The sequence below is a fragment of the Heterodontus francisci genome, chromosome 10 (assembly GCF_036365525.1).
Source record: "Heterodontus francisci isolate sHetFra1 chromosome 10, sHetFra1.hap1, whole genome shotgun sequence".
NCBI lineage: Eukaryota > Metazoa > Chordata > Chondrichthyes > Heterodontiformes > Heterodontidae > Heterodontus > Heterodontus francisci.
The window spans coordinates 48,121,818-48,147,618 of NC_090380.1; the positions used below are offsets into that span (position 1 = coordinate 48,121,818).

At 56.8% G+C, this 25,801-nt stretch overlaps 1 protein-coding gene across 7 annotated transcripts in view; it reads left to right on the forward strand.

The window, feature by feature from the left end:
- Nucleotides 1-25,801, forward strand: part of dmd (dystrophin) — a 1,950,296-nt gene that overhangs the window by 1,530,366 nt on the left and 394,129 nt on the right. For all 7 annotated transcript variants that reach the window (XM_068040560.1, XM_068040554.1, XM_068040555.1 and 4 more), the window contains one exon: nt 25,443-25,597. In XM_068040560.1, the coding sequence (XP_067896661.1) occupies nt 25,443-25,597 (155 nt within the window). The remainder of the gene's footprint in view (nt 1-25,442; nt 25,598-25,801) is intronic.

Consider the following 25,801-nt stretch of genomic DNA (forward strand, 5'->3'; position numbering starts at 1 on the left):
CCCCCCATGTCATACTGTCACTGACCGCCCCGTGTCCTACTGTCACTGACCGCCCCGTGTCATACTGTCGCTGACCGCCCGTGTCCCACTGTCATTGACCGCCCCGTGTCATATTGTCGCTGACCGCCCGTGTCCCACTGTCATTGACCGCCCCGTGTCATACTGTCGCTGACCGCCCGTGTCCCACTGTCATTGACCGCCCCGTGTCATATTGTCGCTGACCGCCCGTGTCCCACTGTCACTGACCGCCCCGTGTCCCACTGTCACTGACTGCCCCGTGTCCCACTGACACTGACCGCCCCGTGTCATACTGTCGCTGACCGCCCCATGTCATACATTCACTGACCGCCCCGTGTCCCACTGACACTGACCGCCCCGTGTCATACTGTCGCTGACCGCCCCGTGTCATACTGTCGCTGACCGCCCCATGTCATACAGTCACTGACCGCCCCGTGTCATACTGCCTCTGACCGCTCGTGTCATACTGTCGCTGACCGCCCGTGTCCCACTGTCACTGACCGCCCCGTGTCATACTGTCGCTGACCGCCCGTGTCCCACTGTCACTGACCGCCCCGTGTCATACTGTCGCTGACCGCCCGTGTCCCACTGTCACTGACCGCTTCGTGTCATACAGTCACTGACCGCCCCGTGTCATACTGTCTCTGACCGCCCGTGTCCCACTGTCACTGACCGCCCCGTGTCCCACTGACACTGACCGCCCCGTGTCATATTGTCGCTGACCGCCCCGTGTCATATTGTCGCTGACCGCCCCGTGTCATATTGTCGCTGACCGCCCGTGTCCCACTGTCACTGACCGCCCCGTGTCCCACTGTCACTGACCGCCCCGTGTCCCACTGTCACTGACCGCCCCGTGTCATACTGTCGCTGACCGCCCGTGTCCCACTGTCACTGACCGCCCCGTGTCATACTGTCGCTGACCGCCCGTGTCCCACTGTCACTGACCGCCCCGTGTCATATTGTCGCTGACCACCCGTGTCCCACTGTCACTGAACGCCCCGTGTCATACTGTCGCTGACCGCCCCGTGTCATACAGTCACTGACCGCCCCGTGTCATACTGTCGCTGACCACCCCATGTCATACAGTCACTGACCGCCCCGTGTCATACTGCCACTGACCGCCCATGTCATACTGTCACTGACCGCCCCGTGTCATGCAGTCACTTACCGCCCCGTGTCATACTGTCGCTGACCGCCCATGTCCCACTGACACTGACCGACCCTTGTCATACTGTCGCTGACCGCCCCGTGTCATACTGTCGCTGACCGCCCCATGTCATACTGTCGCTGACCGCCCCGTGTCATACTGTCGCTGACCGCCCCGTGTCATACTGTCGCTGACCGCCTGTGTCCCACTGACACTGACCGCCCCGTGTCATACTGTCGCTGACCGCCCCATGTCATACAGTCACTGACCGCCCCGTGTCATACTGTCACTGACCGCCCCGTGTCATGCAGTCACTGACCGCCCCGTGTCATACTGTCGCTGACCGCCCGTGTCCCACTGACACTGACCCTCCCTTGTCATACTGTCGCTGACCGCCCCATGTCATACTGTCGCTGACCGCCCGTATCATACTGTCGCTGACCGCCCCGTGTCCCACTGACACTGACCGCCCCATGTCATACTGTCACTGACCACCCCGTGTCCCACTGACACTGACCGCCCCATGTCATACTGTCACTGACCGCCCCGTGTCCCACTGACACTGACCAGTCCGTGTCATACTGTCGCTGACCGCCCCGTGTCCCACTGACACTGACCGCCCCGTGTCCCACTGCCACTGACCGCCCCGTGTCCCACTGTCGCTGACCGCCCGTGTCCCACTGTCACTGACCGCCCCGGTCCCACTGACACTGACCGCCCCGTGTCCCACTGCCGCTGACCGCCCCGTGTCATATTGTCGCTGACCGCCCGTGTCCCACTGTCACTGACCGGCCCGTGTCCCACTGCCGCTGACCGCCCGTGTCATACTGTCGCTGACTGCCCCGTGTCCCACTGCCACTGACCGCCCGTGTCCCACTGCCACTGACCGCCCGTGTCCCACTGTCACTGACCGCCCCGTGTCCCACTGTCACTGACCGCCCCATGTCCCACTGTCACTGACCGCCCCGTGTCCCACTGACACTGACCGCCCGTGTCCCACTGTCACTGACCGCCCCGTGTCCCACTGACACTGACCGCCCCATGACCCACTGTCACTGACCGCCCCGTGTCATACTGTCACTGACCGCCCCGTGTCATACTGTCACTGACCGCCCCGTGTCATACTGTCACTGACCGCCCCGTGTCATACTGTCGCTGACCCCCCGTGTCATACTGTCACAGACCCCCCGTGTCATACTGTCGCTGACCCCCCATGTCATACTGTCACTGACCGCCCCGTGTCCTACTGTCACTGACCGCCCTGTGTCATACTGTCGCTGACCGCCCGTGTCCCACTGTCATTGACCGCCCCGTGTCATATTGTCGCTGACCGCCCGTGTCCCACTGTCACTGACCGCCCCGTGTCCCACTGTCACTGACTGCCCCGTGTCCCACTGACACTGACCGCCCCGTGTCATACTGTCGCTGACCGCCCCGTGTCATACATTCACTGACCGCCCCGTGTCCCACTGACACTGACCGCCCCGTGTCATACTGACGCTGACCGCCCCGTGTCATACTGTCGCTGACCGCCCCATGTCATACAGTCACTGACCGCCCCGTGTCATGCTGCCTCTGACCGCTCGTGTCATACTGTCGCTGACCGCCCGTGTCCCACTGTCACTGACCGCCCCGTGTCATACTGTCGCTGACCGCCCGTGTCCCACTGTCACTGACCGCCCCGTGTCATACTGTCGCTGACCGCCCGTGTCCCACTGTCACTGACCGCTTCGTGTCAGACAGTCACTGACCACCCCGTGTCCCACTGACACTGACCGCCCCATGTCATACTGTCACTGACCGCCCCGTGTCCCACTGACACTGACCAGTCCGTGTCATACTGTCGCTGACCGCCCCGTGTCCCACTGACACTGACCGCCCCGTGTCCCACTGCCACTGACCGCCCCGTGTCCCACTGTCGCTGACCGCCCGTGTCCCACTGTCACTGACCGCCCCGTGTCCCACTGACACTGACCGCCCCGTGTCCCACTGCCGCTGACCGCCCCGTGTCATATTGTCGCTGACCGCCCGTGTCCCACTGTCACTGACCGCCCCGTGTCCCACTGCCGCTGACCGCCCGTGTCATACTGTCGCTGACTGCCCCGTGTCCCACTGCCACTGACCGCCCGTGTCCCACTGCCACTGACCGCCCGTGTCCCACTGTCACTGACCGCCCCGTGTCCCACTGTCACTGACCGCCCCGTGTCCCACTGACACTGACCGCCCGTGTCCCACTGTCACTGACCGCCCCGTGTCCCACTGACACTGACCGCCCCATGACCCACTGTCACTGACCGCCCCGTGTCATACTGTCACTGACCGCCCCGTGTCATACTGTCACTGACCGCCCCGTGTCATACTGTCACTGACCCCCTGTGTCATACTGTCACTGACCGCCCCGTGTCATACTGTCACTGACCGCCCCGTGTCATACTGTCGCTGAACCCCCGTGTCATACTGTCATAGACCCCCCGTGTCATACTGTCGCTGACCCCCCATGTCATACTGTCACTGACCGCCCCGTGTCCTACTGTCACTGACCGCCCCGTGTCATACTGTCGCTGACCGCCCGTGTCCCACTGTCATTGACCGCCCCGTGTCATATTGTCGCTGACCGCCCCTTGTCCCACTGACACTGACCGCCCCGTGTCATACTGTCGCTGACCGCCCCGTGTCATACTGTCGCTGACCGCCCCATGTCATACAGTCACTGACCGCCCCGTGTCATACTGCCTCTGACCGCTCGTGTCATACTGTCGCTGACCGCCCGTGTCCCACTGTCACTGACCGCCCCGTGTCATACTGTCGCTGACCGCCCGTGTCCCACTGTCACTGACCGCCCCGTGTCATACTGTCGCTGACCGCCCGTGTCCCACTGTCACTGACCGCTTCGTGTCATACAGTCACTGACCGCCCCGTGTCATACTGTCTCTGACCGCCCGTGTCCCACTGTCACTGACCGCCCCGTGTCCCACTGACACTGACCGCCCCGTGTCATATTGTCGCTGACCGCCCCGTGTCATATTGTCGCTGACCGCCCGTGTCCCACTGTCACTGACCGCCCCGTGTCCCACTGTCACTGACCGCCCCGTGTCCCACTGTCACTGACCGCCCCGTGTCATACTGTCGCTGACCGCCCGTGTCCCACTGTCACTGACCGCCCCGTGTCATACTGTCGCTGACCGCCCGTGTCCCACTGTCACTGACCGCCCCGTGTCATATTGTCGCTGACCGCCCGTGTCCCACTGTCACTGACCGCCCCGTGTCATACTGTCACTGACCGTCCGTGTCCCACTGTCACTGACCACCCCGTGTCATATTGTCGCTGACCGCCCGTGTCCCACTGTCACTGACCGCCTCGTGTCCCACTGACACTGACCGCCCCGTGTCCCACTGACACTGACCGCCCCGTGTCATACTGTCGCTGACCGCCCCGTGTCATACAGTCACTGACCGCCCGTGTCATACTGTCACTGACCACCCCGTGTCCCACTGACACTGACCGCCCCATGTCATACTGTCACTGACCGCCCCGTGTCCCACTGACACTGACCAGTCCGTGTCATACTGTCGCTGACCGCCCCGTGTCCCACTGACACAAACCGCCCCGTGTCCCACTGCCACTGACCGCCCCGTGTCCCACTGTCGCTGACCGCCCGTGTCCCACTGTCACTGACCGCCCCGTGTCCCACTGACACTGACCGCCCCGTGTCCCACTGCCGCTGACCGCCCTGTGTCATATTGTCGCTGACCGCCCGTGTCCCACTGTCACTGACCGCCCCGTGTCCCACTGCCGCTGACCGCCCATGTCATACTGTCGCTGACTGCCCCGTGTCCCACTGCCACTGACCGCCCGTGTCCCACTGCCACTGACCGCCCGTGTCCCACTGTCACTGACCGCCCCGTGTCCCACTGTCACTGACCGCCCCGTGTCCCACTGACACTGACCGCCCGTGTCCCACTGTCACTGACCGCCCCGTGTCCCACTGACACTGACCGCCCCATGACCCACTGTCACTGACCGCCCTGTGTCATACTGTCACTGACCGCCCCGTGTCATACTGTCACTGACCGCCCCGTGTCATACTGTCACTGACCGCCCCGTGCCATACTGTCACTGACCGCCCCGTGTCCCACTGTCACTGACCGCCCCGTGTCATACTGTTACTGACCGCCCCGTGCCATTCTGTCACTGACCGTCCCACTGTCACTGACCGCCCCATGTCATACTGTCACTGACCGCCCCGTGTCCCACTGACACTGACCGCCCCGTGTCCCACTGACACTGACCGCCCGTGTCCCACTGTCACTGACCGCCCTGTGTCCCACTGACACTGACCGCCCCATGTCATACTGTCGCTGACCGCCACGTGTCCCACTGTCACTGACCGCCCCGTGTCATACTGTCGCTGACCGCCCGTGTCCCACTGTCACTGACCGCCCCGTGTCATATTGTCGCTGACCGCCCGTGTCCCACTGTCACTGACCGCCCCGTGTCATATTGTCGCTGACCGCCCGTGTCCCACTGTCACTGACCGCCCCGTGTCATATTGTCGCTGACCGCCCGTGTCCCACTGTCAATGACCGCCCCGTGTCATATTGTCGCTGACCGCCCGTGTCCCACTGTCACTGACCGCCCCGTGTCATACTGTCGCTGACCGCCCGTGTCCCACTGTCACTGACCGCCCCGTGTCATACTGTCACTGACCGCACCGTGTCATACTGTCTCTGACCGCCCGTGTCCCACTGTCACTGACCGCCCCGTGTCCCACTGACACTGACCGCCCCGTGTCATATTGTCGCTGACCGCCCCGTGTCATATTGTCGCTGACCGCCCGTGTCCCACTGTCACTGACCGCCCCGTGTCCCACTGTCTCTGACCGCCCCGTGTCCCACTGTCACTGACCGCCCCGTGTCATACTGTCGCTGACCGCCCGTGTCCCACTGTCACTGACCGCCCCGTGTCATACTGTCGCTGACCGCCCGTGACCCACTGTCACTGACCGCCCCGTGTCATACTGTCACTGACCGTCCGTGTCCCACTGTCACTGACCACCCCGTGTCATATTGTCGCTGACCGCCCGTGTCCCACTGTCACTGACCGCCCCGTGTCCCACTGACACTGACCGCCCCGTGTCCCACTGACACTGACCGCCCCGTGTCATACTGCCACTGACCGCCCATGTCATACTGTCACTGACCGCCCCGTGTCATGCAGTCACTTACCGCCCCGTGTCATACTGTCGCTGACCGCCCATGTCCCACTGACACTGACCGACCCTTGTCATACTGTCGCTGACCGCCCCGTGTCATACTGTCGCTGACCGCCCCATGTCATACTGTCGCTGACCGCCCCGTGTCATACTGTCGCTGACCGCCCCGTGTCATACTGTCGCTGACCGCCTGTGTCCCACTGACACTGACCGCCCCGTGTCATACTGTCGCTGACCGCCCCATGTCATACAGTCACTGACCGCCCCGTGTCATACTGTCACTGACCGCCCCGTGTCATGCAGTCACTGACCGCCCCGTGTCATACTGTCGCTGACCGCCCGTGTCCCACTGACACTGACCCTCCCTTGTCATACTGTCGCTGACCGCCCCATGTCATACTGTCGCTGACCGCCCGTATCATACTGTCGCTGACCGCCCCGTGTCCCACTGACACTGACCGCCCCATGTCATACTGTCACTGACCACCCCGTGTCCCACTGACACTGACCGCCCCATGTCATACTGTCACTGACCGCCCCGTGTCCCACTGACACTGACCAGTCCGTGTCATACTGTCGCTGACCGCCCCGTGTCCCACTGCCACTGACCGCCCCGTGTCCCACTGCCACTGACCGCCCCGTGTCCCACTGTCGCTGACCGCCCGTGTCCCACTGTCACTGACCGCCCCGGTCCCACTGACACTGACCGCCCCGTGTCCCACTGCCGCTGACCGCCCCGTGTCATATTGTCGCTGACCGCCCGTGTCCCACTGTCACTGACCGGCCCGTGTCCCACTGCCGCTGACCGCCCGTGTCATACTGTCGCTGACTGCCCCGTGTCCCACTGCCACTGACCGCCCGTGTCCCACTGCCACTGACCGCCCGTGTCCCACTGTCACTGACCGCCCCGTGTCCCACTGTCACTGACCGCCCCGTGTCCCACTGTCACTGACCGCCCCGTGTCCCACTGACACTGACCGCCCGTGTCCCACTGTCACTGACCGCCCCGTGTCCCACTGACACTGACCGCCCCATGACCCACTGTCACTGACCGCCCCGTGTCATACTGTCACTGACCGCCCGTGTCATACTGTCACTGACCGCCCCGTGTCATACTGTCACTGACCGCCCCGTGTCATACTGTCACTGACCGCCCCGTGTCATACTGTCGCTGACCCCCCGTGTCATACTGTCACAGACCCCCCGTGTCATACTGTCGCTGACCCCCCATGTCATACTGTCACTGACCGCCCCGTGTCCTACTGTCACTGACCGCCCTGTGTCATACTGTCGCTGACCGCCCGTGTCCCACTGTCATTGACCGCCCCGTGTCATATTGTCGCTGACCGCCCGTGTCCCACTGTCACTGACCGCCCCGTGTCCCACTGTCACTGACTGCCCCGTGTCCCACTGACACTGACCGCCCCGTGTCATACTGTCGCTGACCGCCCCGTGTCATACATTCACTGACCGCCCCGTGTCCCACTGACACTGACCGCCCCGTGTCATACTGACGCTGACCGCCCCGTGTCATACTGTCGCTGACCGCCCCATGTCATACAGTCACTGACCGCCCCGTGTCATGCTGCCTCTGACCGCTCGTGTCATACTGTCGCTGACCGCCCGTGTCCCACTGTCACTGACCGCCCCGTGTCATACTGTCGCTGACCGCCCGTGTCCCACTGTCACTGACCGCCCCGTGTCATACTGTCGCTGACCGCCCGTGTCCCACTGTCACTGACCGCTTCGTGTCAGACAGTCACTGACCACCCCGTGTCCCACTGACACTGACCGCCCCATGTCATACTGTCACTGACCGCCCCGTGTCCCACTGACACTGACCAGTCCGTGTCATACTGTCGCTGACCGCCCCGTGTCCCACTGACACTGACCGCCCCGTGTCCCACTGCCACTGACCGCCCCGTGTCCCACTGTCGCTGACCGCCCGTGTCCCACTGTCACTGACCGCCCCGTGTCCCACTGACACTGACCGCCCCGTGTCCCACTGCCGCTGACCGCCCCGTGTCATATTGTCGCTGACCGCCCGTGTCCCACTGTCACTGACCGCCCCGTGTCCCACTGCCGCTGACCGCCCGTGTCATACTGTCGCTGACTGCCCCGTGTCCCACTGCCACTGACCGCCCGTGTCCCACTGCCACTGACCGCCCGTGTCCCACTGTCACTGACCGCCCCGTGTCCCACTGTCACTGACCGCCCCGTGTCCCACTGACACTGACCGCCCGTGTCCCACTGTCACTGACCGCCCCGTGTCCCACTGACACTGACCGCCCCATGACCCACTGTCACTGACCGCCCCGTGTCATACTGTCACTGACCGCCCCGTGTCATACTGTCACTGACCGCCCCGTGTCATACTGTCACTGACCGCCCCGTGTCATACTGTCACTGACCCCCTGTGTCATACTGTCACTGACCGCCCCGTGTCATACTGTCACTGACCGCCCCGTGTCATACTGTCGCTGAACCCCCGTGTCATACTGTCATAGACCCCCCGTGTCATACTGTCGCTGACCCCCCATGTCATACTGTCACTGACCGCCCCGTGTCCTACTGTCACTGACCGCCCCGTGTCATACTGTCGCTGACCGCCCGTGTCCCACTGTCATTGACCGCCCCGTGTCATATTGTCGCTGACCGCCCCTTGTCCCACTGACACTGACCGCCCCGTGTCATACTGTCGCTGACCGCCCCGTGTCATACTGTCGCTGACCGCCCCATGTCATACAGTCACTGACCGCCCCGTGTCATACTGCCTCTGACCGCTCGTGTCATACTGTCGCTGACCGCCCGTGTCCCACTGTCACTGACCGCCCCGTGTCATACTGTCGCTGACCGCCCGTGTCCCACTGTCACTGACCGCCCCGTGTCATACTGTCGCTGACCGCCCGTGTCCCACTGTCACTGACCGCTTCGTGTCATACAGTCACTGACCGCCCCGTGTCATACTGTCTCTGACCGCCCGTGTCCCACTGTCACTGACCGCCCCGTGTCCCACTGACACTGACCGCCCCGTGTCATATTGTCGCTGACCGCCCCGTGTCATATTGTCGCTGACCGCCCGTGTCCCACTGTCACTGACCGCCCCGTGTCCCACTGTCACTGACCGCCCCGTGTCCCACTGTCACTGACCGCCCCGTGTCATACTGTCGCTGACCGCCCGTGTCCCACTGTCACTGACCGCCCCGTGTCATACTGTCGCTGACCGCCCGTGTCCCACTGTCACTGACCGCCCCGTGTCATATTGTCGCTGACCGCCCGTGTCCCACTGTCACTGACCGCCCCGTGTCATACTGTCACTGACCGTCCGTGTCCCACTGTCACTGACCACCCCGTGTCATATTGTCGCTGACCGCCCGTGTCCCACTGTCACTGACCGCCTCGTGTCCCACTGACACTGACCGCCCCGTGTCCCACTGACACTGACCGCCCCGTGTCATACTGTCGCTGACCGCCCCGTGTCATACAGTCACTGACCGCCCGTGTCCCACTGACACTGACCGCCCCGTGTCATACTGTCGCTGACCGCCCCATGTCATACTGTCGCTGCCCGCCCGTATCATACTGTCGCTGACCGCCCCGTGTCCCACTGACACTGACCGCCCCATGTCATACTGTCACTGACCACCCCGTGTCCCACTGACACTGACCGCCCCATGTCATACTGTCACTGACCACCCCGTGTCCCACTGACACTGACCGCCCCATGTCATACTGTCACTGACCGCCCCGTGTCCCACTGACACTGACCAGTCCGTGTCATACTGTCGCTGACCGCCCCGTGTCCCACTGACACAAACCGCCCCGTGTCCCACTGCCACTGACCGCCCCGTGTCCCACTGTCGCTGACCGCCCGTGTCCCACTGTCACTGACCGCCCCGTGTCCCACTGACACTGACTGCCCCGTGTCCCACTGCCGCTGACCGCCCTGTGTCATATTGTCGCTGACCGCCCGTGTCCCACTGTCACTGACCGCCCCGTGTCCCACTGCCGCTGACCGCCCATGTCATACTGTCGCTGACTGCCCCGTGTCCCACTGCCACTGACCGCCCGTGTCCCACTGCCACTGACCGCCCGTGTCCCACTGTCACTGACCGCCCCGTGTCCCACTGTCACTGACCGCCCCGTGTCCCACTGACACTGACCGCCCGTGTCCCACTGTCACTGACCGCCCCGTGTCCCACTGACACTGACCGCCCCATGACCCACTGTCACTGACCGCCCTGTGTCATACTGTCACTGACCGCCCCGTGTCATACTGTCACTGACCGCCCCGTGTCATACTGTCACTGACCGCCCCGTGTCATACTGTCACTGACCGCCCCGTGCCATACTGTCACTGACCGCCCCGTGTCCCACTGTCACTGACCGCCCCGTGTCATACTGTTACTGACCGCCCCGTGCCATTCTGTCACTGACCGTCCCACTGTCACTGACCGCCCCATGTCATACTGTCACTGACCGCCCCGTGTCCCACTGACACTGACCGCCCCGTGTCCCACTGACACTGACCGCCCGTGTCCCACTGTCACTGACCGCCCTGTGTCCCACTGACACTGACCGCCCCATGTCATACTGTCGCTGACCGCCACGTGTCCCACTGTCACTGACCGCCCCGTGTCATACTGTCGCTGACCGCCCGTGTCCCACTGTCACTGACCGCCCCGTGTCATATTGTCGCTGACCGCCCGTGTCCCACTGTCACTGACCGCCCCGTGTCATATTGTCGCTGACCGCCCGTGTCCCACTGTCACTGACCGCCCCGTGTCATATTGTCGCTGACCGCCCGTGTCCCACTGTCAATGACCGCCCCGTGTCATATTGTCGCTGACCGCCCGTGTCCCACTGTCACTGACCGCCCCGTGTCATACTGTCGCTGACCGCCCGTGTCCCACTGTCACTGACCGCCCCGTGTCATACTGTCACTGACCGCACCGTGTCATACTGTCTCTGACCGCCCGTGTCCCACTGTCACTGACCGCCCCGTGTCCCACTGACACTGACCGCCCCGTGTCATATTGTCGCTGACCGCCCCGTGTCATATTGTCGCTGACCGCCCGTGTCCCACTGTCACTGACCGCCCCGTGTCCCACTGTCACTGACCGCCCCGTGTCCCACTGTCACTGACCGCCCCGTGTCATACTGTCGCTGACCGCCCGTGTCCCACTGTCACTGACCGCCCCGTGTCATACTGTCGCTGACCGCCCGTGTCCCACTGTCACTGACCGCCCCGTGTCATACTGTCACTGACCGTCCGTGTCCCACTGTCACTGACCACCCCGTGTCATATTGTCGCTGACCGCCCGTGTCCCACTGTCACTGACCGCCCCGTGTCCCACTGACACTGACCGCCCCGTGTCCCACTGACACTGACCGCCCCGTGTCATACTGTCGCTGACCGCCCGTGTCCCACTGACACTGACCGCCCCGTGTCATACTGTCGCTGACCACCCCATGTCATACAGTCACTGACCGCCCCGTGTCATACTGCCACTGACCGCCCATGTCATGCAGTCACTTACCGCCCCGTGTCATACTGTCGCTGACCGCCCATGTCCCACTGACACTGACCGACCCTTGTCATACTGTCGCTGACCGCCCCATGTCATACTGTCGCTGACCGCCCCGTGTCATACTGTCGCTGACCGCCCCGTGTCATACAGTCACTGACCGCCTGTGTCCCACTGACACTGACCGCCCCGTGTCATACTGTCGCTGACCGCCCCATGTCATACAGTCACTGACCGCCCCGTGTCATACTGTCACTGACCGCCCCGTGTCATGCAGTCACTGACCGCCCCGTGTCATACTGTCGCTGACCGCCCGTGTCCCACTGACACTGACCCTCCCTTGTCATACTGTCGCTGACCGCCCCATGTCATACTGTCGCTGACCGCCCGTATCATACTGTCGCTGACCGCCCCGTGTCCCACTGACACTGACCGCCCCATGTCATACTGTCGCTGACCGCCCGTATCATACTGTCGCTGACCGCCCCGTGTCCCACTGACACTGACCGCCCCATGTCATACTGTCACTGACCGCCCCGTGTCCCACTGACACTGACCAGTCCGTGTCATACTGTCGCTGACCGCCCCGTGTCCCACTGACACTGACCGCCCCGTGTCCCACTGACACTGACCAGTCCGTGTCATACTGTCGCTGACCGCCCGTGTCCCACTGTCACTGACCGCCCCGTGTTCCACTGACACTGACCGCCCCGTGTCCCACTGCCGCTGACCGCCCCGTGTCATATTGTCGCTGACCGCCCGTGTCCCACTGTCACTGACCGCCCCGTGTCCCACTGCCGCTGACCGCCCATGTCATACTGTCGCTGACTGCCCCGTGTCCCACTGCCACTGACCGCCCGTGTTCCACTGCCACTGACCGCCCGTGTCCCACTGTCACTGACCGCCCCGTGTCCCACTGTCACTGTCCGCCCCGTGTCCCACTGTCACTGACTGCCCCGTGTCCCACTGACACTGACCGCCCGTGTCCCACTGTCACTGACCGCCCCGTGTCCCACTGACACTGACCGCCCCATGACCCACTGTCACTGACCGCCCCGTGTCATACTGTCACTGACCGCCCCGTGTCATACTGTCACTGACCGCCCCGTGTTTTACTGTCACTGACCGCCCCGTGCCATACTGTCACTGACCGCCCCGTGTCCCACTGTCACTGACCGCCCCGTGTCATACTGTTACTGACCGCCCCGTGCCATTCTGTCACTGACCGTCCCACTGTCACTGACCGCCCCATGTCATACTGTCACTGACCGCCCTGTGTCCCACTGACACTGACCGCCCCATGTCATAATGTCGCTGACCGCCACGTGTCCCACTGTCACTGACCGCCCTGTGTCCCACTGACACTGACCGCCCCATGTCATACTGTCGCTGACCGCCATGTGTCCCACTGTCACTGACCGCCCCGTGTCATACTGTCGCTGACCGCCCGTGTCCCACTGTCACTGACCGCCCCGTGTCATATTGTCGCTGACCGCCCGTGTCCCACTGTCACTGACCGCCCCGTGTCATATTGTCGCTGACCGCCCGTGTCCCACTGTCAATGACCGCCCCGTGTCATATTGTCGCTGACCGCCCGTGTCCCACTGTCACTGACCGCCCCGTGTCATATTGTCGCTGACCGCCCGTGTCCCACTGTCACTGACCGCCCCGTGTCATACTGTCACTGACCGTCCGTGTCCCACTGTCACTGACCACCCCGTGTCATACTGTCGCTGACCGCCCGTGTCCCACTGTCACTGACCGCCCCGTGTCCCACTGTCACTGACCGCCCCGTGTCCCACTGTCGCTGACCGCCCCGTGTCATACTGTCGCTGACCGCCCCGTGTCATACAGTCACTGACCGCCCGTGTCCCACTGACACTGACCGCCCCGTGTCATACAGTCACTGACCGCCCGTGTCCTACTGACACTGACCGCCCCGTGTCATACTGTCGCTGACCGCCCCGTGTCATACTGTCGCTGACCGCCCCATGTCATACAGTCACTGACCGCCCCGTGTCATACTGCCACTGACCGCCCGTGACATACTGTCACTGACCGCCCCGTGTCATACTGTCGCTGACCGCCCGTGTCCCACTGTCACTGACCGCCCCGTGTCATATTGTCGCTGACCGCCCGTGTCCCACTGTCACTGACCGCCCCGTGTCATACTGTCGCTGACCGCCCCGTGTCATACTGTCGCTGACCGCCCCGTGTCATATTGTCGCTGACCGCCCGTGTCCCACTGTCACTGACCGCCCCGTGTCATATTGTCGCTGACCGCCCGTGTCCCACTGTCAATGACCGCCCCGTGTCATATTGTCGCTGACCGCCCGTGTCCCACTGTCACTGACCGCCCCGTGTCATATTGTCGCTGACCGCCCGTGTCCCATTGTCACTGACCGCCCCGTGTCATACTGTCACTGACCGTCCGTGTCCCACTGTCACTGACCACCCCGTGTCATACTGTCGCTGACCGCCCGTGTCCCACTGTCACTGACCGCCCCGTGTCCCACTGTCACTGACCGCCCCGTGTCCCACTGTCGCTGACCGCCCCGTGTCATACTGTCGCTGACCGCCCCGTGTCATACAGTCACTGACCGCCCGTGTCCCACTGACACTGACCGCCCCGTGTCATACAGTCACTGACCGCCCGTGTCCCACTGACACTGACCGCCCCGTGTCATACTGTCGCTGACCGCCCCGTGTCATACTGTCGCTGACCGCCCCATGTCATACAGTCACTGACCGCCCCGTGTCATACTGCCACTGACCGCCCGTGACATACTGTCACTGACCGCCCCGTGTCATGCAGTCACTTACCGCCCCGTGTCATATTGTCGCTGACCGCCCGTGTCCCACTGACACTGACCGTCCCTTGTCATACTGTCGCTGACCGCCCCGTGTCATACAGTCACTGACCGGCCGTGTCCCACTGACACTGACCGCCCCATGTCATACTGTCGCTGACCGCCCCGTGTCATACTGTCGCTGACCGCCCCATGTCATACAGTCACTGACCGCCCCGTGTCATGCAGTCACTGACCGCCCGTGTCCCACTGACACTGACCGTCCCTTGTCATACTGTCGCTGACCGCCCCATGTCATACTGTCGCTGACCGTCCGTATCATACTGTCGCTGACCGCCCCGTGTCCCACTGACACTGACCGCCCCATGTCATACTGTCGCTGACCGCCCGTGTCATACTGTCGCTGACCGCCCTGCGTCCCACTGACACTGACCGCCCCATGTCATACTGTCACTGACCACCCCGTGTCCCACTGACACTGACCAGTCCGTGTCATACTGTCGCTGACCGCCCCGTGTCCCACTGACACTGACCGCCCCGTGTCATATTGTCGCTGACCGCCCGTGTCCCACTGTCACTGACCGCCCCGTATCATACTGTCGCTGACCGCCCGTGTCCCACTGTCACTGACCGCCCCGTATCATACTGTCGCTGACCGCCCCGTGTCCCACTGACACTGACCGCCCCGTGTCCCACTGCCACTGACCGCCCGTGTCATACTGTCGCTGACTGCCCCGTGTCCCACTGACACGGACCAGTCCGTGTCATACTGTTGCTGACCGCCCCGTGTCCCACTGCCACTGACCGCCCGTGTCCCACTGTCACTGACCGCCCCGTGTCCCACTGTCACTGACCGCCCCGTGTCCCACTGACACTGACCGCCCGTGTCCCACTGTCACTGACCGCCCTGTGTCCCACTGACACTGACCGCCCCGTGTCCCACTGACACTGACCGCCCCGTGTCCCACTGTCACTGACCGCTTCGTGTCATACTGTCACTGACCGCCCCGTGTCATACTGTCACTGACCCCCCACTTCCACTGACTGCCCCGTGTCCCACTTCCACTGACTGCCCCGTGTCCCACTGACACTGACTGCCCCGTGTCATATTGTCGCCGACCACCTGTGTCCCACTGTCGCTGACTGCCCCGTGTCCCACTGACACTGACCGCCCCGTGTCCTACTGTCGCTGACCGCCCCGTGTCCTACTGACACTGACTGCCCCGTGTCCCACTGACACTGACCGCCCCGTGTCCCACTGCCACTGCTCGCCCCGTGTCCCACTGACACTGACCGCCCCGTGTCCCACTTCCACTGACTGCCCCGTGTCATATTGTCGCCGACCACCTGTGTCCCACTGTCGCTGACTGCCCCGTGTCCCACTGACACTGACCGCCCCGTGTCCTACTGTCGCTGACCGCCCCGTGTCCTACTGTCGCTGACCGCCCCGTGTCCTACTGACACTGACTGCCCCGTGTCCCACTGACACTGACCGCCCCGTGTCCCACTGCCACTGCTCGCCCCGTGTCCCACTGCCGCTGACCGCCCCGTGTCCTACTGTCGCTGACCGCCCCGTGTCCTACTGACACTGACTGCCCCGTGTCCCACTGCCACTGACCGCCCCGTGTCATATTGTCGCCGACCACCCGTGTCCCACTGACACTGACCGCCCCGTGTCCCACTTCCACTGACTGCCCCGTGTCATATTGTCGCCGACCACCTGTGTCCCACTGACACTGACTGCCCCGTGTCCCACTGTCGCTGACTGCCCCGTGTCCCACTGCCACTGACCGCCCCGTGTCCCACTGCTACTGACCGCCCCGTGTCCTACTGACGCTGACCGCCCCGTGTCCTACTGACACTGACCGCCCCGTGTCCCACTGCCACTGACCGCCCCGTGTCCCACTGCCACTGACCGCCCCGTGTCCTACTGTCGCTGACCGCCCCGTGTCATATTGTCGCTGACCGCCCGTGTCCCACTGTCACTGACCGCCCCGTGTCCTACTGTCGCTGACCGCCCCGTGTCCCACTGACGCTGACCGCCTCGTGTCCTACTGTCGCTGACCGTCCCATGTCCTACTGTCACTGACCGCCCCGTGTCCTACTGTCGCTGACCGCCCCGTGTCCCACTGACACTGACCGCCCCGTGTCCCACTTCCACTGACTGCCCTGTGTCCCACTGACACTGACCGCCCCGTGTCCTACTGACACTGACCGCCCCGTGTCCCACTTCCACTGACTGCCCCGTGTCATACTGTCGCTGACCACCCGTGTCATACTGTCGCTGACCGCCCCATGTCCCACTGACACTGACCGCCCCCTGTCCCACTGACACTGACCGCCCCGTGTCCCACTGCCACTGACTGCCCCGTGTCATCTTGTCGCCTACCGCCCGTGTCCCACTGACTCTGACCGCCCCATCTCGCACCGACTGTGACTGCCCCGTCCCGCACTGACTCTGACCGCCCCGTGATGTACTGTCATGTACCGCCTCTTGTCCCACCGACTCTGACCGCCCCGTATCGCACTGACTCTGACCGCCCCGTATCGCACTGACTCTGACCGCCCCGTATCGCACTGACTTTGACCGCCATGTCTCGCATTGACTCTGACCGCCACGTATCGCACTGACTCTGACCGCCACGTCTCGCATTGACTCTGACCGCCCCGTCTCGCACCGACTCTGACCGCCACGTCTTGCACTGTCGCTGACCACCCTATGTTCCACTTTCTCTGGCCGCCCCTCATGGTATTGTCGCTGACTGCTGCATGTCATACTGTCACTGACCACCCCGTGTCCCCCGCCCTGTCCGCCTGTTGTTGAAGATCTAACCTGCATTGATCTAGCATTTTCCAGAACCCAGGATATCCTAAAGCACTTCATGGAAATATAATGTGGAAATTCTGTAGCAAATTATGCACAGCAATATCCCACAAATTACATTGAGGTAAATGACCAGATAGTTTGTATCGGTGGTGTTGGTTTAGAGATAAATGTTGGCCATGATACCGAGAAAACTTCCCAGCTCTTCTCCAAAAAGTGCCATGGAATCTTTCCTATCTACCTGAGCGGGCAGATGGGGCCTCAGTTTAACTTCTTACCTAAAAAATGCACCTTGCACAGTGGAGCACTCCCGAGTACTGCACTAGAGTGGTAGCCTAGATTATCGAGTGGAGATGAATCAAAACTCAGAGGCAATAGTGTTATCATTGAACCAAAGGTGACAGAGCAGTTGACCAACATTATTCCCTTGACCAACTCCATCAAAATATAGGTCGTCTACTTGTTCATTTGCAGTTTGTGTATCCTTGCTTTGTGAAAATTAGCTGCTTCACTTGCCTGCATACAGTAGTTTGTACTTCAAAAGCAATCTTTGATTGTTAAATACATTGAGGTAGCCTGGAGATCTGATTAGGTGTTATATAAATGCAATTCTTCCTTTTAAAATTGAGGGGTTATAGTGGTGCAGTAAATTGATTAAATCTGTGATCTTTACATCTATATGAATGACTAATTCCTGTTATGTCACAATAAAGAGACTCCACAGGCTGGATTTTGTGCTGGAGGTGAGGCTCCCGGCACCAGGCCGAAAAGGTGGGTGGGTGGTTAACCCCACCTCTGCCTTTTCGTGGCCCCCATCTTTAAAGGGACAGCGATCTCGCCTCCAAGAGCTGCCGGCCAATCACAGGGCCAGCAGCTCAGCAGTATCAGCAGCGCCACTGAGTGCAGTGGCCGCTGCCGGTACTGCAGAGGTCTCGGACCCAGGCCACAAGTTGCCCATGGAGGAGTGACACCCCGCCAAGCCCACAGGGAGGGCACCTTGTATTACAAGGCATCCTCCCCACGCGGCAGAAGCCCCCGCTGCCCCCCCCCTGCCGCTGGTACGATTCCCAGCAGCGGCAGGAAGAGGCCCTTAATTGGCCATTAATAGGCCACTTAAGGACCTCAGTTGCCCTCTTGGTGGGAAGGACCCCATTGGCCTATCCCGCCCCCGGGAAGATCGCTGGGCAACAGGTAAGTGACGGGCAGCCCCCCCACCACCTGTCGTGATTCTCCGTGCTCGCCCGCTTCCGACCCCACCTCGGGGGTCAGTAAAATCCCCATGCATTTCTCTGAAACATTTTCATTCATGACTTCTTACATCTTTCATGCTTTCCATTTATTTTAAAAAGCAGCACATGAATGGAGTGGGGTAAGATAGTTTAAGTGGTTTGAAAGCTCACAAAATATAAATTGTTCATTATAATTAATCATGTTTTGAAGCATATAAGATCCTAAGGGGACTTGGCAGGGTGGATATTGAAAGGATGTTTCCCCTTGTGGGAGAGACTAAATCTAGGGGGCGCAGTTTAAAAATAAGGTGTCTCCAATTTAAGATAGAGATGAGGAGAATTTTTTTCTCTGAGGGTCGTGAGTCTGTGGGAGTCTCTTCCCCGGAGAATGGTGGAGGCAGTGTCATTGAAGGTTTTTAAGGCAGAGGTAGACAGATGCTTGACAAACAAGGGAGTCAATGGGTAGGGAGTCAGGGGTAGGCAGGAAAGTGGATAGTGTCCACAAACAGGGCAGCCATGATCTAATACCTGTTCCCAGAGACCATTTGTCAGTCTGAGCCCAGACATTATCTGTGGGCTATTCTACTCTTCACAGATCTCATCTTCACCTCATATTATGTGTGCACATTTTGCAGCAGAAATCACTGGATAGTGAACAGGGATGGAAATGATGTCCAACTTTCTTTCTCTCCCAGTGATATTGGGAGCATTTATAATTTGCCTTTCTCCTCTGTGCCTCCAAATGAATTCATCTGACTTACTAGGGGATTGAACATGGGATCATCCTGGTACATGTTGCATGATATTGCACCACAGAGTGCACTTAATCACTGAGCCACTGAGGGAGCCAAGAACTTGATCCCCGTGACCGTGTAAACAGTGCATGCTTCACTCCAGCACATTATATCATCCAAACCTTGAATTTAGTCCTGTCTTCTGCATAGCAACTCAGTGTCTTCTTTTGTCAGCATTGCAGGAACACTTCTGACTCCAAATACTGAATTTCCTTTCATCTTTTTAAAATGGAGGTCAAATGACTGAAATTTGATGGTGGTTTGACTAGTTTCCTGCCCATGGAAGCTTAGCCCTCTTTCCTCACACACAAATCCATTTCTGAGGGGCCTAGAGTTTTTTTTTATCTCTGCTTTTTCACAGCTATATGTAAGATGGTAATCTCTTTGGCTCAATATTTCTGGGCTTCATTGTACTTTCTCTGGCATAATGGGCAATTTTTTTGAAGCCAGTCATTATTTGTTATTCTGCTATATGGTGTTCTGCCCCATAAATGTAACTGAATTTTTAAAACCTAATTATTGACTGTATGTTATAGTTAAAGTGCATCACCTCAGTTGAAGACTGCATGAAGCAATTTTGAAAAATATTGTGTGAGAAATTCACACAGCTTGGCCCTCTAGGTACGCCTTTATAAAATGCAATATCTGCAAGCAGCTGAATTCATTTAAAACATTTACAGCATTGGAATGGATAGGGTGGCACAATGGTTAGCACTGCAGCCTCACAGCTCCAGTGACCCGGGTTCGGTTCTGTGTACTGCCTGTGTGGAGTTTGCAAGTTCTCCCTGTGAGCGTGTGGGTTTCCGCCGGGTGCTCCGGTTTCCTCCCACAGCCAAAGACTTGCAGGTTAATAGATAAATTGGCCATTGTAAATTGCCCCTAGTGTAGGTAGGTGGTAGGAGAATTGAGGGAAGGTGGGGATGTGGTAGGAAATATGGGATTAATGGGTGGTTGTTGGTTGGCACAGACTTGGTGGGCCGAAGGGCCTGTTTCAGTGCTGTATCTCTCTATGACTCTGATGGATACTTGTTAAATAGATCACTTCCTGCAATGGCAGCACACAGAATGTCAACAGCCTCAAGAACTTGTTATCTTCCTTGCTGACATTTCCAAGCAATAACAGGTGTGAGGCTCCTTAAATGGTTCTTCATGGCAACTTGAGCAATTGAGAAACCACATGCTCATAGACTGTAATTGAATAAATGGAGGATAAAAATGAAGAGGATATGGATTGATTACTCAGCTAATTTTGCAAATAAGGAAAATCTGTTAACTCCGAAGTGGCAAAGTTGCAAAGGAGCTAAGAAATTCCTCAGCTTTATACTTGTTAGTCCTTTGTTATTTGTTTTGCCTCCTGTTTATAGGACTTTTATGTGGAGGGGTATTTATGAAGTTAATGAATATAGATTCTTCCCCCAAGTTTCTTATCCCTCCTTCTGAAGATGCTTTGGCACAGTTTCTGAATGCACAAAGTCCACTACCTCAGCAAATGGCCAATCTTCATGGGTAATCCTAGACAGTGTCTGTTGGTGGGCTGTGGAACCAAAGGGGCAACACTGCTAAGCTTCATCCTGTCTTTTCTCAATGTCAATGTACATGCAGCAGTCATTGAATAGGAATCAAACACCAAGCATTGTCACAGAACAAACGCCACCTGCTGCCAGCCACACAACCACAACACAAAATGCTGCACAAAAGCAAACCAAAGAACACAATCACTGAAAGATTTTAAGGGTTCAATATACTCTCATGTATGCATTGATGGGAAGCGATTTCAGGTGCACATTACTGTGAAAGGTAGCTGTAGAAATCCAGTGTCTGGTCCCTATCTGTTATCCAACAGCATTGAAGCCGAGCATGTGAGACTCTCCTTCTGATGGAACATCTCTAAACAATTCATGTTAACAACAGCGGTGGTAGAGCTCCGCCCAGGTTAAAAGTGATGTTTGAGAAATGCTGAGATAATCCATTGGGCCTGCTGGGAACTTTAAATGGGGGGGTGTTATTGTTAGGAGTGAACAGGTCCTACCAACTGACTTTTTGCGAACACAAATACATTGAGTGGTGCTAGAGGAATGCAGTTCTGTGCATCTCGCTAAGAAGCTTGAAGTCATGTGCATCATAGCAAAGGCCCACCAACTGCATTGGAGCCATTAGGTACAAGTGTGGGCTGTCATCTGTTGTATAATTACATCCTAAGTGTTTAATTTTCAAATCAGTTTTGAAGGAACAACTAAGTGCTTCAATGCTGCTGTTGGTATAGTTGCAAGAGTAAATTTTGCTGTGCTCCATTGTTAGCAAAGAGTAGGAGTGTGGGTTAGACATGGGCTGTAATATTGTCATGTTGCCATCTAGTGAGAGTGCACTAAGAACAGACTGCCACAACATTTCCCTCACTTTTCTGCAACATTAGAGTGTTTACGGTTAGGTGAATCGTGTCCTGTGCTAATAGAGCTTTGAGACTGAGTGGCTTTCGATGAAAACTGTCCACTAAATTACTAACTAAACTCTTCAATTGCTGAGTGGTGACCTGACATGGAATTGTTCTGAATCAACTTCCTGTGTGGCATTATCTGTTTTTACATACATTTTAAGTTTCAAGTCATTGGGTGAAAATTTCTAACCTTATTATTTCTTTGTAATTGAATTTTGAATTATTACAGGAGTCTTTTTTTTCCTAAATTAAATGGAAAACGTTGAAAGTAGAGCCATAGTTCCTATAGCAACGGGATATTTATTGACATGAAAATTCAAAGTGAAGTTATGTGATTGTTGTGCTGTCTCAGCTGTACAGCATGGGTGTGTTTGTTGGCACTGATGCCACACAAAGCACAAAGACAGTTAGTAGGTGCCAGGTGCCAGTATTGCAGCTGGGAATTTACTGATGCTCACTGCCAGCTTTGCAGCTGCTTAAATTTTTGTTTTGTTCTTGTGGCTTGATCTGCTATCTCTGTTACATGAAATAATAGGCATGTCCCCTCTATGTAACCACCTACTCTTACTGACTATACTGTACAAAACATGTTCCCAATTTTCCTGCTCTCTTAAGGAGGTACTTGATGTTGGCATACACCTCCATAGGCACCAGCTGCCCTCCTAAACATGCAAACTAGGAGCAGGAGTAGGCCACTCGGCCCCTCGAGCCTGCTCCACCTTTCAATAAGATCATGACTGATCTGATTATAACCTCGACTCCACATTCCCGCCTACCCCGATAACCTTTCACCCCCATGCTTTTTAAGAATCTAACTACCTCTGCCTTAAAAATATTTAAAGACTCTGCTTCCATTGCCTTTTGAGGAAGAGAATTCCAAAGACTCATGATCCTCTGAGAGAAAAACATTCTCCTCATCTCTGTTTTAAATGGGCAACCCCTTATTTTTAAACAGTGACCCCTAGTTCTAGATTCTCCCACAAGGGGAAACATCCTTTCCACATTCACCCTGTCAAGACCCCTCAGGATCTTATATGTTTCAATCAAGTCGCCTCTTACTCTCCTAAACCTCAGCGAATACAAGCCAAGCCTGTCTAACCTTTCCTCATAAGACAACCTGCCCATTCCAGGTATTAGTCTAGTAAACCTTCTCTGAACTGCTTCCAAAGCACTTACATCCTTCCTTAAATAAGGAGACCAATACTGTACATAGTACTGCAGATGTGGTCTCACCAATGCCCTGTATAACTGGAGCATAACCTCCCTACTTTTGTATTCAATTACCTGCGCAATAAATGATAACATTCTATTGGCTTCACCTTCATAGCCATTTTTTATGCACGAGTCCAAACAGTGAACATTAGGAGTTTATTGATATCAAAGGCATCACAACAAAGCCAAATCTTGTCTCATCTGCTGATCATATGCAAACCTTTCAGTCAGGATCAATGAATAGAGCAGGAACCCTTATTGTTAATGTTCTTCCTTTGTAGCCAGGGCCACCAAGGACCATTGTTGTGTCCCCACTGCCATTCAACCTGAGTTAGCACAAGCCATGGATCAAAGCAGAGACCTTCCAGTCTGTATTGTTATAAATAGTGCCCAGTACTGCACTGAAAAGTAGATTTCTTGTATTTTTAGGGGTCAGTGGATACTAGTGTCTTTCCCGGAAGGTCACTTCCTGCACCGTGATTTCTGTACTTTCCCTCAGAAGTAAATGACATGCAGCTTGTGGGAAAATATATACTTGTAGTTTTGTTTTCCTTGTCATTTTGAACTGGGTCACTGACGTCATACCTAACCCCGTACAAATGACACTGACTGAATTCAAATGGTGGAGCAATGAGAAATAGAGGGCTTTGTAAAAAATACATGCTAGTTTTTCAGGAACAGGACAAGAGAGAACTGTTTCAGTCTGTCAAATGTTTAAAACTTTTATTTTGGCATTTAAGCTGTTCGGTAATTTCTATACTTGGATCAAATTCTACAGGTTTTATGTTGCAACAAAATAAACTGCATGTGACAGAAGGGGAGAGTTGTCATCTCAAATCAAGAACTTTCTTTTGATTTCTGTGAATTTGATCATCACTTTACTTCACTTATTGCTGCTTTGAGGCAGTTTACCTAATTGGGTTACATAAGTCGCCTGAGCCCAAATGACCAGTCTTGTGTAACACATTGCTCTATAAATAGGGCAATTGTGAGCTGCTTTACTTCTCTAATATTGTTAATTACACTGAGATCAAGGACAGAAAGGAGGAGGATACATTGCTTTTACTGTTGAGGTAAAGACTCACGGTTCATACAGATGTTACAAAGTTTGGAGCTGAAACTAGTCTTCGGCAGTAGTGCAGCACATGTAATCACAAATCGTCAGCCGACTGAATGAAAAAAAAAATGGTCAGAGTGTAAAATGGGCTGCATTTCACTCCTCTTAAATCTGCACAAGAGGCTGGAGTCAGCAGAACAGAGAGTTTGGGGTTGTTAGGCTGGAACGTTTACAGAGATGGGAAGGGGCAAAACTATGGAGGATCTAACAATGATGAATTTTACATTTGAGACCTTTGGGGACAGGGAGCCAATAGATATCAGCGAGAATGGGGATGCTGGGAAAGTTCGACTTGGTGTGGAATAGTTTTGGATGATCTGAAGTTTACACGGGGTGGGAGGCCAATCAAAAGAGTTTTAGAATAGTTGAGTCTGGAGATGACAAAGGCCTGTTCTTGGCCACAAAAGTCTTACAATAACAGCATAACTTGGTGCACAAGGGAGTAGATTTTGGAAAATTTGTCTACACAGAAATAGGTACAGTAAAAAAAATAGGAGTAGAGTCAATTTTATACGGGGTAGGGGGGAGGGAAGCGGTTAATTATTTTGTGTCAAAATACTGTTTAGATTTCACATATTGTCAACAATGAACAGTATGATCCTCACAACAGTGTACTTGGCAGTAGTGTGTACTGTGGAGACATATTGAAGAAGCAGTGAATAGAAAATCCTGCACCAGTGATGAACAATTTGTTCATTCAATGACCTATCTACTCATTTCTGGTTCCACACTCAAGTAAATTAATCACATACATGTAACAAAAAAGCTGCATTAAATATAAAATGATGAGGAAAAGCACTATTGTTAAGCCCCGATTTTGTTTCAATCTGAGCAAAATTAGCATTGCATATGTCTGTAGCACAGGTAAAGCTGCACCCATTGCAGAGGAGGAAAACCATACTGAATTTTGTGATGTAATTTTTGCCCGTTATTTTATGTCGGCTGCAGGAACAGCTTGCACAGAGAGCCTGTAACACACTAGGCTGGGAGCACAAAATCTCACAAGTAATTTGAGTGTAAAGAATGAGTACGGTCCACGCTAAATCTTCCCCCTCCCGAGTTTTCATGAATTGTTCCCTGTATAATGTCAGAAATACTTCTGATTTTGTTTTTCAGCAATTCATGAAGGAGCTACGGCAGTGGCAGATAAACATAGATGTGGCTAATGACCTTGCACGCAAGCTTTTGCGGGATTACTCAATGGACAATACCAGGAAGGTGGAACTGATGACAGATAACATTAATGTTTCGTGGGCAGCCATTAATAAAAGGTAATCTCCTGCCTTTTCCTTAAATATATTCAAAAGAAGATATCAAGTCTAATCTGTCTAGGGGTTTACAGATTTAATTCCTCCATGAAACAATTCAGAAAGGAAGACGTTTCAAAGTAAAAGCATTGTGCTCTGGCCCTGACTTCTCTTGGATATATACCATTAGGAAACCATTGTTTCAGATTACAGCAATAGAACAGGGAG